Raw genomic sequence first — 18,727 nt, 5'->3', positions numbered from 1 at the left:
TTCCCAACGCTGAATCCTGCAGAAAGCACTGCAAGATCCCTCGTATTCACCTCGCCCCTCCTGTTGTAGCCATAGGAGTACAGTGGCCCCCCTTATTTGCTGGGGATGTGTACCAGACGCCCCGCCCCCAATTGTTTACATCCGCAAATAGTTGGAACCCTTAGAAAAATGCTGAAAATGGCCTATTTTGGTAACACTCAAAAAATAACCCACAAAAAGTGCATTTTGTGATGAAATTGATAAAAAACCAGGACTTTCTGGATATTTCTCAAAGAAAAATACTGCAAATAAAGTAATACCCCGAACTTATGCGAATTCACAATAGCACAAATTTTTCATTGGAACCTAACTAATTATACGAGTTCTTCACAATAGTGCGAACATTTGCGAACCCTCCAGAAGCACTGCAAAACCCTGCAAAAGTGTTTGATTAATTTATTATGCAAATTTTTACATTTTAAAGCTTTTCTGCATAAAATATTTATTAAAAATGTATTATTTTTATTTTTATACATGCATAAATATGCAGTTAGTGCATATAAGTACTTTTAAAAGATGTGATACCCACTCACAAAGTTACTGCACTTTTCAAAGATGATATCCCTTCAGAAACTTTAATTTATGAAGAACGTACTAATATACTACAATTAGTATAAGTTTTCATGCTTTTAAGTGTAAAATCAGTACGGAGATTATCTGTATGCTTTTTATATTTTTGAAAATAATACAAAGCCAATGGGTAATTCAGTATTAGTCACTATATAAGAATTCCATGATCGACTAGTGAAACATCGAGTTGTCATTCTGTGAAAATTACTTTCTTACCCTCGGAGAAAAGTGCAGGTACAATCTGTATGTACTATGTTATGTAATTACAGCACATATAGTTAATGTACTTTCAGAAGATGCGATCTCACACTAGTTCATGATTTAAAATTTATTTAATTTTACTTTCACCCTCTGCAAATAGTACTCATGTACATAGTACGTCTTCTTAATTTTATTTAACTGTGTGACTTTGTTATGACTGACTTACGAATTTTATCCAGTGATGCAAAAAAAACTTTTACTCTGACAGAAAAAGAAAATGGCATCCCATGAATTAGGGGTAATGTTAGTATATGTACGAAAAGTGGAAATGTATGTACATAGTTACTGTAACTATTTTTATGCTAACCAGTTATTCCTTTTTTAAGGGTAATGTATTAAACTAACTTTTAAATCAAATTACAGTAACTTTAATTTCATTTAAAAGTTAGCCTAATACTTAGGGAGCATGATTAGGGTCACCTTTAGTGTGCAAACTCTATAAGCCAGCATTTATTAGCAATTTCAGAGACCATGCCAAACTTACACGAAACCTCCCCTTGTGCGAGGGGATCTGGCACCTTAAGTTTGGGGTTTTACTGTAGGCAAATTTCCAGCGAATAATGGGTAGATGTGGTCCAGAGAGATACCTGTGAATCCAGAGAACGCAAATATGGGGGCCCCACTGTAGAGGGAGTAGGTGGGGAAAATTAGATGTTCTCACTCGCCTTGCTGGCAAAACTAGCAGGAGAAGCGTGTCGCGGGCAACCATCTTCACAGGACTTCTAAGGGTCTGCTCCCTCGAATTGAGGAGGCAGTTAGGTCTTCTGTTGGCTCGCCTGTTCCTTTGAGAACAGAAACCGTCATGCTGTCTCCAGGGTTGATGTGACAGTCCCACAGGATCTTGAATGTGGTGAGACTGGTAGGGGTTCCCCATTCAGTCCTCTTGGAGAGTTTTCTCAAGAGGACTGAACGGGGAACCCCCACAGGACTGTCACATCAACCCTGGAGACAGCATGACTGTTTCTGTTTTCAAAGGAACAGGCGAGCCAACAGAAGACCTAACTGCCTCCTCAGTTCAAGGGAGCAGACCCTCAGAAGTCCTGTGAAGAGACTTTTGAGTGGGGGGAGGAAAGACTACCTTCTCCTTTTTTGGTAGGGAGCCTTAGAAGTCGAAGGGGAGGAAAGAAAATTATGATGATTACGAAGAGGAAGATGACACTTGACGAGCTCTCTTCCACCTTGACTATTTCTCCAAATTCTGCAAGACTTCTACAGGATGAGGCACATTTACCAACAGAAGTAGTTGATAACCACTGGCAGCCGCCAAGGCGCTGTCCAGCAACGAAACTCCAGGATAACAGTGGAAAATGAATAAGACTTTCAGGAGGGGAACAGTACACACACTCGAGGACCAATATCACAGCATGCTACGAGTTACAGGTACAAGTCCGAGGTTAGGATAGCCAACATGAAGAGATATCCAACCATCTACTGCAGTAATTAACTTTCACCACTGTTAGTCTGTAAAAGGAAGCCAATATGATTAAAACAAAACAAGGATACTCATCTCACATGCAAGGGCACCACTCTCCAAAATGAGAGATCCCTCAAACACCAACAACACAGTACCCCCCTCTCTCTTCGTCCAGCAAGCTACCGAAAGGACGAAAGAGAAGAGGAAATACCAGAAGAAAAACAAAGGACAAACTTCTGAAGTAAATGTAATTTCAAATGAATATACTTTCTCACCCTAACATTAAAGGGCGAAAATATGTAATAAGGGTGTAGGCATGCCCTTGCCAGGCTGATCCTTAACAGCAAAATGTAGAAGAAAGGTGGACCAGCAAGGATATCACAAAGATAAAGTGGGTTTTTTTTGGGTGGCCCTTAAGCTTTCTAGGTAAAAATGTACCTATGGGTTTTCGGTTGAGAGGGTCTTGATATTAATTATTAGTCAATTAATTATTATTAACATCAAACTATATATATATGTATATATATATATATATATATATATATATATATATATATGTATATCTATATCTATATGTGTATATATATAGATATATATAATTAATTCAAAATAATAAAAGAAAGATCCCACTAGGAAAATTATGATTAACGGCTAGTCAGCATATATATATATATATATATATATATAATATATATAGTATACTATCTATGTGTAGATATATAGATATTATATAATTAAAATTTTAAAATAAAAATCCACAAAAATTATGATTAACGGCTAGTCAGCAAGAGCTCACAAACATACATCTTCATTTGAAGACAACCAAAAGCAAAGTGGAGAATTTAATGGCTGCTTCCAGCCTACGCTGAAAGTCATTCCTAATGTAAAGGAACGAGGGTTTGTATATCATGTAGGAACAATTTCATGTTTGGTACTGATGTTTACATTATGAGCATAATGTCCAATTCTGAAAAAAACATTTAGCAATAATTCATTATAGCACCTGTGCCTTTAATCTATGCCACCGTGATTCCAATATAAAAACTTACTAAAGTGGTCTTGAACTGATGCTTATTCATCATACATAGATTCCAACCCACAGCAGCAAGAAGAGAATACCAAATCCCATAAAAACCGATGCAACTAAAGCTATCAAACACTCCTGCAAAAGAAAATCCCAATATCAACAAAAGAATATCTATATGATAAAGTTTATGACAAAAAAAAAAAATGATATTTTCATGATAAAATAAAGTTTCACATATACTTACCGAACAGTTACATAGCTTATAGCTTCTTACCTACGGCAGTCGAAATTCAAATTGTTGGCGCCAGCGGCGTTGCTATCTTAAGTATAGGTGATACAAGACCCGCCCACATCCGGGAACCCTGGGTACTGCTAGCCTTCTACCGTCAATTTTCGTTTAGCCGACACGTCCATCTGTGGGGAGGTGGGTGGCCTTTGATTATGTAACTGTTCGGTAAGTATATGTGAAACTTTATTTTATCATGAAAATATCATTTTCACATAAGTGTACTTACCGAACAGTTACATAGCTGAATCCAAACTACCGGAAGGAGGGTAGATGGACTCAATAAAAATGACAGTAAGACCACATTAAACAGCAAATGTTGCAGTACCCTACCTTGTGAGAGAGCAGCTGCAGGAGAATACTGCCTCTGGTTGGCGCTCTCATCACTCGTAGGAGACGTGGCAGTATAGGCCAGGGTCGTCCCTACTTAGTGGGATTTTGTAACCATGGACAAGGACCGTTGGTTGACAAAATATTAAAAAACAGATAATGCCCTTGCCCTGGGCTTCAGAAACCAGATAAAACAAACAGACCATCACCTATACCAAAAATAATGACATACTCAAAAGTAATAAATAAGATCTGGAGGTTCTCCAAAGCACTATGAGCCTCCAGTCTGCCCACGACTCAACAACCTATAACAAGGCGAGGAGACAGTAGAGGATAGAAAGTTCCCCTATGTTTCCTTTCCCAACACCATGCCCGCTACCGACAAGACCCAATTTACAACAACTATCATAGGTAGCCTCTACATTCTTCAGGTAAAATGAGGCGAACACAGATCTCGATCTCCAAAACGTAGATTGAAGAATCGAGGAAAGCGACATATTGTTGCTTGAAGCTTAAGGATGTCGCCACTGCACGTATTTCATGTGCTTTCACCTTAAGCACATTTAGAGTCTGATCTTGGACTTGAGAGTGTGACTCCAGTATCAGACTTCTCAAAAAGAACGAAATAGCGTTCTTGGAGAGGGGTTTTGCAGAATTCTTAACCGAACACCAAAGTCGGTCGGAATTACCTCTAACGGATTGTGTCCTTGACAGGTAACATTTCAGAGCTCTGACAGGACATAGTAAATATTCTCGTCCATCGGACCCACTATATTAGATAATCCCTTAAGTACAAAAGTTTATTTGCCATGGGTTAGAGGGAGATTCGTTCTTTGCTAAAAATTCGTTAACAAAAGAACAAACCGCATTACGATTTTTTGAACCCCACCTCTTTGTGGATGGCTTGTAACTCACTCACTCTTCCTGCTGCTAGCCAAAGCGAAGAGAAAAAGTGCCTTCCTCGTTACATCTCTCAAAGACGCTTCACGAAGTGGCTCGAATCGTGAAGACATCAGAAAAGTTAAAACTACGTCCAAGTTCCAGTCCACACTATCCTTCTTGGATACTTTTACTGTATTAAAAGATTTAATTAAATCTCCAATATCCTGGTTAGAGGAGATGTCAAGCCCTCTATGCTTAAACACTGAGGACAGCATAGCTCTGTACCCTTTAATTGTCGATACCGACAAGTTCTTAACTTCTTTAAGGTACAGCAAAAAATCAGCTATTTCTGTCACAGAGGTTTAGAAGACGAGAAATTATGTCTTCTGCACCACGTCCTAAAGACTCCCCACTTTGATTGGTAAAGCTTGGCAGAAGAGCTTCTTCGACAGTTAGCAATAGCCTCTGCCGCTCTACGAGAAAAAAAAAACAAAACCCCTTAGCTCTGACGAGTTTCCGGACAGTCTGAACCCTGTCAGTGACAGAGCGCGGACAAATTCTGATGATACCTGTCGAAGTGGGGCTGTTTGAGTAGCCGAGGATACTGAGGAAGAAGTCTGGGATGGTCTATAACCAACTTGAGAAGGTCTGGAAACCACTCTTTCCTGGGCCAGAATGGTGCTACCAACGTCATTGACACATTTTGATGTGAGAGGAACTTGTTCAACACCACTCTGATCATTCCAAATGGGGGAAAGGCGTAAACGTCTAGACCCGTCCAATCCTGAAGCATTGCGTCGGTCTTCCAAGCAAGAGGATCTGGAACTGGGGGGGGAACAAAAGATCGGAAGTCGATTGTTCCTCGACGTGGCAAACAGATCCACTGAAGGTCTTCCCCAAAGTTTCCACAGTTCCTGACAAATTTTGTCTTGCAATGTCCACTCCGTGGGAAGAACTTGGTTTACTCGACTGAGTTCGTCTGCCAGTACATTTAACTTCCCCTGTACAAACCTCGGAACGAGGGAAATATCCCGATCTTGAGACCAGAGAAGGAGATCTTCTGCGACTTTGTTGAGGGAGAATGAATGGGTTCCTCCCTGATTCCTGATATAAGATAGAGCGGTGGTGTTGTCGGAGTATACTGCCACTCTCTTTCCCACGACCAAAGGAGCGAATGCTTGCAGACCGAACCAAATCGCCTTCAACTCCTTCATGTTGATGTGATTCAACCTCTCTTTCTCTGACCATAATCCTGAGATCTTTTTGGTCCCTAGGAGAGCTCCCCACCCTCTGTCCGATGCGTCGGAGTATAATTCTACGTCTGGGTTCCTTAATGTCAGGGAGAGACCCTCCTGCAATCTTTCCCCCGACATCCACCATCTCAAGTCGTTCTTGATCTCTTCCGACACTGGGAACGAATACGTGTCTGGTTGAGACTTCCGACACCAACTCGCTTTGAGATAAAACAGAAGAGATCTCATGTGAAGACGACCCAACTTTACAAACGTCTCTACTGATGATAACGTCCCTAGAAGACTCATCCATTCCAAGGCGGAGGAGGACTGACGATTCAGGAATTGGCTCACTTTTTTGAGGCAAGATTCTATTCTTTTCGGGGACAGAAAAACCCGAAAAGTCCGAGAGTCCAGAATCATCCCCAAATAGGGGATCTTCTGGGACGGCACTAATTGAGACTTCTCCAGGTTGATGAGAATTCCCAATTGACTCGCTAATGACAGTGTCTTCCGTAAATCCTTCACGCACTGTGTCCTCGAACCCGATCTGAGAAGCCAGTCGTCCAGGTAAAATGCTGCATTTATGCCCAACATATGCAGCCATTTCCCCAATGGATGCAAGAACACGAGTAAATACTTGACCGGGGCCCGTCGAAAGGCCGAAACAAAGGGCTCTGAATTGATACGTCCTCCTCTCGAAACAAAATCTCAGGAACTTCTTTGAACTCTGGTGAATCGGGACATGAAAGTAGGCGTCCTTCATGTCCAGGGACACCATCCAATCGCCTGGGCGAAGTGCCGACATCACAGAATGATTTGTTTCCATATTGAACTTTGTCTTCAGCACAAAAAGGTTCAATGCGCTTACATCTAGCACTGGCCTCCAACCTCCCGAGGCTTTGGGAACTACAAAGAGTCTGTTGTAGAATCCCTGAGAACTGTCGAGGACTTCCTCTATTGCTCCCTTCTTGATGAGTGTATTGACCTCTGCTGCTAAAGCCAAAGCTCTCTCTGATCCTGGAGAATATGCTGTTAAGCTGATTGGTGTATCGGAGAGAGGAGGATCTAAAAACAAAAGGAATCGAGTATCCCTCTCGAAGAACTTGAACTACCCATTGCTCTGCACCTCTTCGACTCCATTCTTCCCAAAAAAGATGGAGTCTTGCCCCTACTTGCACGTGAAGGAACGGCTTCTCACTTGTCCGAAGGTTTGGGGGGAGGTTTCTTTGAGGACTTGTACTGTGGACGCAAATTAGTCCTGGGTCGTTGCCACTTAGGTTTATTCCCTCGAAAGGGATGCTTCTGAAGAGGAGAAGACTTAGCTCCTGTCGCAGTAGGCTCTTTCGGACGTCTGGAAGACTGAAGAAGGAGATCATTAGTAGATTTCTTTTCTAAATCCGAAAGAATTTGCTGAATGGTTTCTTCAGGGAAAAGATGAGATTTACAGAGAGGAGCAAACATGAGAGCCGACTTCTGGTTATTAGCGACTCCTTTAGACACGAAAGAACACCACCTTTCTCTCTTCTTCATCACTCCCATTGTGAAAAGGGCTGCTAATTCTCCTGACCCATCTCTACAGCCTTATCGCCACAGGACAGAACTCCTAACCAGTCTGTGGCAAAATCTTCTTCTAAAGACTGACAGTCTTCAATCTTGCAAGCTAAAGAGGCAATAGTCCAGTCCAAAAAACTAAATACCTCAAATACTTTAAAAATATTCTTCACCAAATGGTCCAGCTCTGAAGAAGAAAACAAAATTTTAGCTGACGAAAAAGCTGCTCTTCGGTGTGAGTCCACTTAAACCGGAGAAGTCTCCCTGGGAGGAGGCAGACACTCCCAAAGAAGGAACTTCTCCAGTTGCGTAGAAGCGATACGCTTTACTCTGAAGCTTAGAAGGTGGGAAAGCAAACGAAGCCTTACCTGTTTCCCTCTTCTTAGAAAGCCACTCTGTTGACTCCTTAAGGGCCTGCTTCGAGGACTGAGAAAGAACCAGTTTAGGTAGACACGAATACGCTGTCTTCCTATCTTTAACGAACATTGAAGGCGGTGAAGACGGAGAAGCAGGTTCAAAGTAATCTGGATAAGTGGACAGGAAAAATTTAAGAAGACTCGAATAAGCCGACGAATCCTTGTCATCTTGATCCAAAGCTTCCTCTACAGACTGCACGGAAGCAGAGTCGAAATCAGGCTTATGGTTCTACCCCCGGTGCGGAGGATTTCAACAAACTCATAAGATCCTGGAAATGCTTCTTAAATGGAGCTAAGGTAGAATCGTCTAACACTGTAGCAGTCGATGGTCTTTCAGTCGAAGAACGATTCTTTCTAACAGGTGAAGTCTTCGCACCACAAGTCGACACAGGCGAACAACAGTCGAAATTCCTATCGACTCACGGCGAGGGGAGTCGAACAAAGACGAGCGAATACGCTTCTCTGGACAGTAATACGGAGTCGAACGAGGCGACCGAGCCGAATGAAACTGCGACCGAGACTCGCTTGGGAGAGTCGAGCGATCGTGAATTATCACAAAGTCTAGTCCGAGAGCCATTGCTTTTAGCCGAAAAATGCGACCTGCGGAGGAGATTCACTAAATATCACATCCGGAGCAAAACTACACGAAGGTTGAGGACTCCAATGCCTCTTAGACTTCTTAACAAGGAGTCGGTGGACGAATCACCCGCAAGAATCGAATGTCTTTTTAACGGTCGAGACACCAAATCACCTCGCCTTTTGCGCACTGGCGATTGCACTTCCGAATCAGAAGACAGACGAGAATCACAAACACTAACACCTTTCCACATCTTTTTGGACGACACCCGCGAGTCGACGGAGTCGACGGCTGACCGTGGGCAAACTCCCCCAGACTCCTTCCGACCTCCGGTATGTCTTCTCCCGGTTGCGGGGGAGCGGGACAGTGACCTTCGTCTGGGAGTCGAGGGGGAACGGACAACCGCCTCCTCAGGCGGCAACATTAACACTTTGCACTGCACTAGATTTCACTGTACTATCTACGAAAGCTTTAAAAGACATTCCTAACTTCATAACTGATTCAGCTAACACTTCGAACTTTTTATCCATCCATTAGACTCAAGCAAGGCAATGGTGTTGGGTTGTCGGAAACATGGGCAACTTGAACAGGGGTAATCAAAGGAGAAGTAGGAGGACTATTAATTGGAGAAATATTCTCTAATAAAGGAGAGGCAAGAGGAGACTAATTTGTCTCCGAAGGAACAGGAGTAGTTTCTAACCTATTCTTACTACTAGCCCTAAGAGCTGCTTCCTCTTACTATCTTTCTCCATTTTCTCAGCATGCGATCTAACCGCCTTCCATCCCTGTTCATCCAATTCTTTACATTTCATCACATGTCACATCCATACCATTACAATTTTGTCCTCTGCATTTAGTGCACTTAGAGTGCGGATCGTGACATAACTTAGCTAATCTTGTTTTGCAGCCAGCGCTGCAAAACCTTACAGCAGATGAACTAGAATCTGACATAATTAGCAATAATGACGAAAAACTGAATAGAGATAGCTAACTGGCAAGAAAAAACCAAAACTGTACATCACAAACAAAAACCAAAATCCAAAATGGCGACGCAGGAGACTGCAGCGAAAATCTCACAGGTGTTTTACCCCTGTGAGCGGCAGAAACGAAAATTGCTGTAGAAGGCTAGCAGTACCCAGGGTTCCCGGATGTGGGCGGGTCTTGTATCACCTATACTTAAGATAGCAACGCCGCTGGCGCCAACAATTTGAATTTCGACTGCCGTAGGTAAGAAGCTATAAGCTATGTAACTGTTCGGTAAGTCACTTATGTGAAAATATAATTCTTAATTGGTGACTCAAAAAGTATTGAGGGAGAATTTGTACCTTATACATATAATAAACATTACATTGGTGTCCTTTCAGTAAACTTATGGAGATGTATGATCACATCATAAAAAGCACCCATCCATGCCCACAGCTTTATTAGAAGAATAACTGTAAAATTCTAATTTAATTAAGTATGCCCGTAATGGGCATCCTTGCATCCCATGAGAGAAAAGTAAAAGTATCATACCATGAGAGAAAAGTAGAAGTATCATAGACAAAAATTTGGTCAATGTCATTACATGTATGTTTCCTAGAAAGAACATTTTTATTCACAAAATGGTGTTGTTATAATAATAATCAGGGTTCCTGACAATTCTTGTGATGTCTTTAGGTACAGGCAGTCCCCAGGTTACGGTGGGGTTCCGTTACCAGCAGGGAGCTGTAAGCTGAAAATCGCCTTAACCCAAACCCTCATAATTATAGTAAGAATAAATAGCACTTGCAGCGCCGTTACAGTGCCGTAAAGCAGGTAACGGTGCTGTAAATCCACTTATGGGACTGAAAAATTATGGCTAACAGCGCCATGAGGCAAGTGCCGTCCGGAACAATGTAACCTGGGGACTGGCTGTACTTAAAACCAATATGTATATTTTACTGCCCAGAATGTTAACATCCAGAATAAAACCCACACACAACACAATTTCAAACATTACATACAGCAGAAACAAAAAATTAATAGCATTTAGCAAATCATAAGTACTCTCCCAGAATGCAGATTGCCAATTACAAAGATAATGACATTCACTCCTACATACCTTAAAGAAATCACGAGTTAATTTTGTTGATGTGACCTCATACACGAAAAACCATGCTGTGAAGAATACTCCTATGGTCATCAACACAAGGGTGAGATGAGGATATATTGCTGGATTAACTGGTGAAACATATCTTGACATAGATTCTATCCCAATCTGAAATAGTCAAAATCAATAACTATAGGTACACATTTTTGTAAACAAAATTAAATAAAATATAAATATACATTTTTGTAAACAAAATTAAATAAAATATAAATATAAAGTTTAAAAAATAAGTACAGCAGTATGCGTATAATGCTAATACAGAATTCAACTGAAAAACGAAAGTACAGTATTAGAATACAAATACTATGCTAACACAATTAAAAAAAACCTATGGCTAAAAATAAAAAACGTTGCTGTCAACCAAAGCCCCTGTACATGTATTACTTTTGATTCATAAGCAATAAGTGCAACCTGCTAAATCCTTACTCATTTGATATTTTATAATCAGAACAGGTCCAACCTGCTGGGATGGAGGCAAAAACAGAATTTTCAATAAGGTTGGTTTCATGTTTAAATTTATTGACATCATCTAAAGTATCATGTTAACTTTTCCCTCTGTGGGAAAAGTTGTGCTCTTTCTGCCTAGACTATTAGGTTTAAGTCTTCAACTGGCCTATTTTTTCATGATTTTCTGGACCAATGGGAATTTTCTTATATTCATTTTCACTCATAGATACTGAATATTAATCATTCTAGGAGATACCTAACACCAATGCCACTCCCACTAGATGTGGCTTTATCAACAATATCACTTTGACTAAATATTCTCTCTTATCTTTTGATCTTTATATAACTTGACTATCTCGACTTCAGTACCAAGTACTATACTATAATTATTACTTTGAGATCACCACCATGAAATTTGTCTACATGTATCTTGTGGTTTTGTCTAACCTTTATTGCATCCCAGGTCTTGTAATATATCCAAGGTTCGGCCTTACAATAAAAAAAAAAAATTAAACCATACTCATCATTTAACAACAAATCCCATATAGTACAAATGCATGATATTCGCTGCACAAGATCAGATCAGGTAAAGAATAGCAAGTTACGTTAGATAAATCTGGGATAAAGGTTAAGTACACTGTCTAGTAGTAACCCAAAACATTTATTTTAGTATATTTGATGATACCGTCTGTTCCAGCAAGCTGCTGAGTAGAGCAGAAAGTGAGTACTCTAGTTTTGGTGGAGGTCTAGATCTGCTGTTGACCAGCCACCACCAGCCCAATTACGAACAAATAGAGCGACTAATGGGTGTAGTCCTCCAGGCAGTGAGCCGTAAAAGCAGACTGCCTGTTCCACACACCAGCCCTTAGGACCTCGCTGACCGCTGGGGTCTTCAAGAAAGTTAGGGATGCTCCAAGGCCCCTGATGTTGTGAGGCCTGGCTTCCTTCAGGGGAGGCATACCCACTCCTTCGTAGGCTCTCCTGATCATTTCCCTTAACCAGAAGGAGATAGTGTTCTTTGAGACCACCTTCTTCTCCCAGCCAGCGGACACAAGCAGGTTCCTAATGGTTGGCCTCAACCAGGCTGTCCTACTGAGGTACTTCCTCACTCTCCAGATCGGACGAAAGAGCAGGTCCTGAGGATCGTCTGATCTCGCTACAGCCAGGATTGAGAACTCTATGAATCTGTCATCTACGATTGAGAGGTTCTGAGTCTTAGCCACTAAGGGGGGTACATACCGAAGGTGAGATCTTCCACCCTTCACGTGGGAAACCTCGTAAGATCGGCCATGCAGCTCCCCTACTCTCTTGGTGGAAACCAACGCCAGTAGGAAGACCTTCTTCAGCGTCAGCTTCGTGTCTAGGATGTCCTTGAGGTGTTTGAAAGGGGGCTTCTTCAGGAAATCCAGCCCCCTAACGACGTCCCACAATGGTGCCTTCAAAGCACGGGGGGAGGGGGGGCTGTTCGAATCTCCTGATTAGCATCAAAAGGTGCCTGGAATTCCCTGATCCAAACCTTTCTGGAGGGAGACTTGGCCTAGGGCAGCCCCGATCTCCTTCACGACTGCTACCGAGAGGCCTCTGTCAAGTCTCAAGTGTACCAGGATGTCCGCTAAATGGGGAACAATGGCCTGTAGAGGCTTGAGACCTCTTCCTCTGCACCAGTTCCCAAACGCTTCCATTTGGCCTGGTAGATGGCCATGGACTGCAGGGAGGAGTTTGAGAGACCCGTGGGACCTCAAGGAGTTCCTGGGGCCCACAACTACTTGGTCTATATGGGCCAGGGCCTGGGACGTGTTCCCAGCTGGGGGAAGAAGAATCAGAGGAGGCTTGGCCTCCTTCAGACCCCCAAGAGGTAGCCCACAGCTACGGATCTCTTGGTGTAGGACGGGGGGTGGACGCCACCCACCAGATGGTTCTTGGCCTCAATGAGAGCCAGGACTCTACTAAATGTCGACCCCTCTTCCGTGCTGCCCTACCCATCCAAGGCACTCTGGAGCTTGTCCTGAACGAACGCCACGTCTTCACTGTCCTCACGGGGCAAGCGGTGATGACGGGCAGCTCCGACTGGTGGCCGCCAGTGGGTTAACATATGCTCATCTAGAAAAGGAGCCCCAGAATGAACCCGCGGGTCTATCATGGGACTACCACTGGCCTGGGCTTGCGCCCCGATCCCAACCAGAGAGGGCGAACGGCTCTGCCTCCTCCGCAGGGCGGAAGGAGGTTGAGGGACAACCAAGAAAGGGGTCTGCCCAGCACAAGCACCCCGCTCGTGGCAGTGAGACCCAACACGACAGCTGCCGCTCCTACTCCGACCCGTGGGCCCAACTACAATAAGGAAAGTAGGAGTAGCGGCCTGGGGAGGGGGAGGCAAAACGCGCTTGCCTCCACTTCGCTCCATGCCTCCTCCTACTGGAGGACCTGTCCGAGTCTGAAGACTTCGAGGAGGAACAATCCTCGGGAGAAGGGGGCCTCCTCTTGCCGTTCCTCTTATTGCTCTCAGTCTGGGATTTATCACAGGAAATGGGATTTATCATAGGAAATGGGAAGTTTGTTGACACAAGCGACTCCACAAACATCGAGATGGCATCAATCTTCTAATATATTTAAGCGTAAGTAAAAATTTTGAAAGCGTTTTGGTGAAATTTGTACTGCATTGGCCACCCTTTTCACTACCCTCTGTTTAAAGCTTTAAATTTGGCCTTAATTTCTAACTTTGGAGAAAATACTTACTTCGAAGGGAGAGTAGAGGTCTTTAGCTCCGTCTCTCACCAACAACAAGTCGCGACTGATGCCCATCTCCGGTGTCAGGGCATGTTATAAGTACTTTTTTCGGAGGGTGGCATGCAGTGACTGTCGGTGTGTTGGGCTAGTCCATGCGGTGTTTACCCTAAATGTTACATACAGTATATATGCAAATCTTTTTCAAATTAGCACGGGAAGGCTGGGAAAGGCCTTTCTATGAGGGACGAGTGGCTCACATCTTGAAGGAACTGCCTTAGAACCATACTACCTATTTTACGAAGGCTGCAAATGCTTATTTTAGTTTGTATGGCGGTTTCATATAGGGTAAACAACCGCATGGCCTGGATCAACTCAACGATGATCACAGCATGCCACCCTCCGAAAAAGTACTTATAACGCGTCCTGACACCGGAGATGGGCATCAGTCGCAACTTCTTGTTGGTGAGAGACGGAGCTAAAGACCTCTACTCTCCTTTCGAAGTAAGTATTTTCTCCAAAGTTAGAAATTAAGGCCAAATTTAAAGCATTAAACAGAGGGTAGTGAAAAGGGTGTCCAAAGCAGTGCAAATCTCACCAAAACGCTTTTGAAATTTTTACTTATGCTTAAATATTTTAGAAAATTGACGCCGTCTCGATGTTTACGGAGTCGCTTGTATCAACAAACTTCCCATTTCCTGTGCTAAATCCGCACACCACTTGTACCCACAGACGCTGGGGCACTTTCATCACAACAATCTGAACACGGTCACTAACCATGACGTTTTTAAGGAAACTACTGTTTTGGTAGAAGACGACAACGAAGCGTGCACTAAGATAATTATTTAAATAAATAGTAAAACATCAATATTTTACATATTTATGATGATTAATTTGAAAATATTTGTTATTGAAAAAGTAACTCAATTCTGACTCAAATTTAAGTAATTATTTTTCGGAATTAGAACGTTCTTTTAAGTCCTGTATTATGACGTCACGACATCTTGACTTTCGTACCTATTGTAAATGAATTACTATACTCAACTTTCTTGCAGAACAGTTTACCAGTTATTCATGCAGATTGTTATCAGCTATTCATGTAATTGTTATAATCGTAATGCGCATATATATCTTTATTATTTACTTTTGGATATATGAAGATGTTTTACTGCCGGATTACCGCCTTAGTGTGATGCAACTGCTTTCAGTCCCTGGGCCTCTGTGTTATTGCACCATAAGAACTTAATGGGGCCGAATTTGCAATGACCAGAAAGTCGTTAAAAGAGGAAAGTTAGCATTGAGAGGCATATGTTTTGATTGAGAAAAATACAAATTTATAATATAGCTAGCTTGTAAAAAATACTAGATTACAAAAAACTTGATTGACAACTAAGCAGCATACCTATGGGTTTCAGAGACAGTGCAAGCACGTTTTTTGGCAATATTTCTGTAACGAACACTCGTATCAGAACGAGATTTTGCTATAGTGCATTACACCCAGTGCCGTAATTTAAAAGGGTATCGTGAATCACTTAATCGTAAAGAATAACGACACTTGTCCTTGTACCAAGAGACAAAAACTCCATTATCCAGAAATGGATATGAACACGCGTAAAAAACTCCACCACCGCAACCCCTGTCCTTCTTCCTCCGCCTTCCTTTCTCTCTCTCTCTGTTGCCAAACTAGGTATAAGACTTACACAAAATGTGGAAATTGGTGAAATTAGGCTATGTATTGTTAGTATATATACATAAATATTAAAGCAATTTTATCATTATTGCATTACTATGACAACTAGAATTCATACAAACAGTTTATAATAATGCATCGGCGTATGTGTTTAGCTCCACTAATGTGGCAACGATAATTTTACCATTCTTAGCATGCCAACATTAAAGGTTACATTTATTTCTGGCATACAGTTAAAATAAATCAAAATACTAATATAGACTTAAATCAATGAAAAAGTGCTAGAAAAAATAAAATATTATATAATCCACTTATCCGTAGTCTGCTCCGCTATGGTTTTCGGCAGCCAGATGTACAACAAGGTTAGAAACATTGGATTGTATCTACTTTAGAAATATTTGTAATTTTTCAGAGTAATTTGGTTGCAAAAAAGGGATAATAGACATGAATTAAATAAACATTTTGAATTGACATAGTAAAGTTGAACTAAATAATGAGTAAAATAAACAATTAAGGGAATACAACTTTGCAGTGTCGTCGTCTGCTGCTCGTAACTGTGTCTGTGGAGTGCGCGTTTAGGAACCAGGAACAGCAACTTGGTTCAAGTGCTGTGTGGAGTGAATTGAGACCAAAATGTGTATAATAACAATCAAATAAGCACTGTGGAGTTTCAGCTGTGATGGCAGTAAGGATAAAAACCACTGATTACAAGGTAAAAATGAATTCAGTTCAAACCATGACCCCGGGAATGACAAGTTTCATACTTTCACTAATATAGGCAACAAAATGTTTTATTGTGCTGATTACAACTGCAATCTTGAGTAAGATCAATAAACGTTACATAGGGTAGATCATCACAGCAGGCCAAGCAGGCCACCTACCATCAATGCAAGCCACCCTCCGAAAAAGTACATTATAACGCGTCCTGACACCCGAGATGGGCATCAGTCGCGACTTCTTGTTGGTGAGAAACGGAGCTAAAGACCTCTACTCTCCTTTCGAAGTAAGTATTTTCTCCAAAGTTAGAAATTAAGGCCAAATTTTAAGATTTAAACAGAGGGTACTGAAAACGGTCTCAAACGTAGTGCAAATCTCACCAAAACGCGTTCAACATTTTTACTTACAACTCGAGGTATTTAGAAGATTGACGCCATCTCGATGTTTACGGAGTAGCTTGTGTCAATAAACTAACCATTTCCTGTGATAAATCCGCTCACCACTTGTACCCACAGACGCTGGAGCACTTTTATCACAACAATCGAAACACGATTTCTCATCAACAACAAGCCAGGCGTAAACAGCTGTTTGGGTAGAAGATGACGAGAAGCGTGCTCTGGCTAATTTTTAAATAAGTAGTAAAACATCAATATTTTACATATTTATGATGATTAATTTGAAAATATTCGTTATTGAAAAAGTAACTCGACTCTGACTCAAATTTAAGTAATTATTTTTCTGAATTAGAAAGTTCTTTCAAGTTCTGTATTATGACGTCACGACATCTTGACTTTCGTACCTATTGTAAATAATTGCTATACTCAACTGTCATTGCAGACAGTTTACCAGTTATTCATGCAGATTGTTATCAGCTATACATGTAATTGTTATAATCGTAATGCGCATATATATCTTTATTATTTACTTTTTTGGATATATGAAGATGTTTTACTGCTGGATTATCGCCGTAGTGTGACGCAATCGTTTTCGGTCCATGGGCCTCTTGTCTGTTTTCGCACCATAAGAAATTATGGGGCCGAATTTGCAATGACCAGAAAGTCGTTAAAAGAGGAAAGTTAGCATTGAGGGGCATATGTTTTGACTGAGAAAAATACAAATTTATTCAATAGCTAGCTTGTAAAAAATACTTGGTTATAAAAACTTGATTGACAACTAAGCAGCATGTCTACTATGGGTTTCAGAGACAGTGCAAGCAGGTTTTTGGGCAATACCTATTTCTGTAACGAACACTCTTAACAGAACGAGATTTTGCTATAGTGCATTACACCCAGTGCCGTAATTTATAAGGGTATCGTGAATCACTAATCGTAAAGAATAACGACACTTGTCCTTGTACCAAGAGACAAAAACTCCATTATGCAGAAATGGATACGAACACGCGTATAAAGCTCCACCTACCCTCTCCCCAACCCCCCCCCCCCCCTCCACCGCCATCCCCTTTTTCTTCTTCGTTCCTCCGCCTTCCTTTCTCTCTCTCTCTCTCTCTCTCTCTCTCTCTCTCTCTCTCTCTCTCTCTCTCTGTTGCCATTCGGTATGTGTTGACCCTCCAAACTGGGTATAAGACTACACACAAAACGTTGAAATTGGTGAAATTAGGCTATGTATTGGAAGTATATATACATAAATATTAAAGCAATTTTATCATTATTGCATTACTATGACAACTAGAATTCATGGAAACAGTTTATAACCTGTTAAGCGTCACCCACGTAATAATACGTTTACCGCGATCTACTCGGTAGCGCCTTCAACGGGATATTACGTTCAAGACTTTAACTGTGCTTGTCAAGCCGTCAGCCCCGTAATAATACGTTTACTCGTATAGAAAGTGTAGGAACATCATTTGGTAACACTCTCAGCACATGGGAAACTTATTTCCAGCCTGGCAACTCTTTCCTGGTGGTCGCTTATGCTAGAAAACTGCCTGTCCCTGTTGGTTTTCTTTCAATACGCTTCGGCGTTTATCGAGACAAATTGGATTTCGCGTCTTTCACAATGAATGTCCCAAAGAGGAGGCATATTTCTTTAGGTGAGATCAATCAAATACTAGATGAGGAGTGTGATATTGATACCTATTTGATGATGAGAGCTCTAGTTCTGAATCCTCCAGTGAGGATACAAACTTTTCTTCCAATTGCGGGAGTGAAGATGACTTTTCTTTGCCGAGTGACTGGACTCCGAGAGAGAGAGAGAGAGGAGAGAGAGAGAGAGAGAGAGAGAGAGAGAGAAGAGAGAGAGAGAGAGAGAGAATTTCCTACAGTTAATTACAGTATGAATAACAAGCATAAAAATCAATATTAACTTTGAAAAACTATCATCAGTGCTATGATCGCTGATTACAAAAAAAGCGTGACGGTACGTTAGCAGCGAGCTCATCAGGGGCGGACGCTTAACAGGATAATGGAACGGCGT

At 41.6% G+C, this 18,727-nt stretch overlaps 2 protein-coding genes across 2 annotated transcripts in view; one reads left to right on the top strand and one right to left on the bottom strand.

The window, feature by feature from the left end:
- The window catches only part of LOC135212704 (uncharacterized), a 123,650-nt gene that overhangs the window by 27,776 nt on the left and 77,147 nt on the right, over nucleotides 1-18,727 (top strand). The gene's annotated exons all lie outside the window — the stretch shown is intronic.
- LOC135212705 (transmembrane protein 258-like) overlaps nucleotides 1-18,727 on the bottom strand; it is a 41,261-nt gene that overhangs the window by 20,417 nt on the left and 2,117 nt on the right. The window contains exons 2-3 of the mRNA XM_064246396.1: nucleotides 10,672-10,827; nucleotides 3,334-3,446 (exon numbers count right to left, since the gene is read on the bottom strand). Coding sequence (XP_064102466.1) covers nucleotides 3,363-3,446; nucleotides 10,672-10,827 — 240 coding nt within the window. The 3' untranslated portion in view covers nucleotides 3,334-3,362. The remainder of the gene's footprint in view (nucleotides 1-3,333; nucleotides 3,447-10,671; nucleotides 10,828-18,727) is intronic.

Source organism: Macrobrachium nipponense, chromosome 41 (assembly GCF_015104395.2).
Source record: "Macrobrachium nipponense isolate FS-2020 chromosome 41, ASM1510439v2, whole genome shotgun sequence".
NCBI classification, from domain to species: Eukaryota; Metazoa; Arthropoda; class Malacostraca; order Decapoda; family Palaemonidae; genus Macrobrachium; species Macrobrachium nipponense.
Note: the sequence above shows the minus strand (reverse complement) of the source record. Positions and strands in the feature narration are given on the sequence as shown.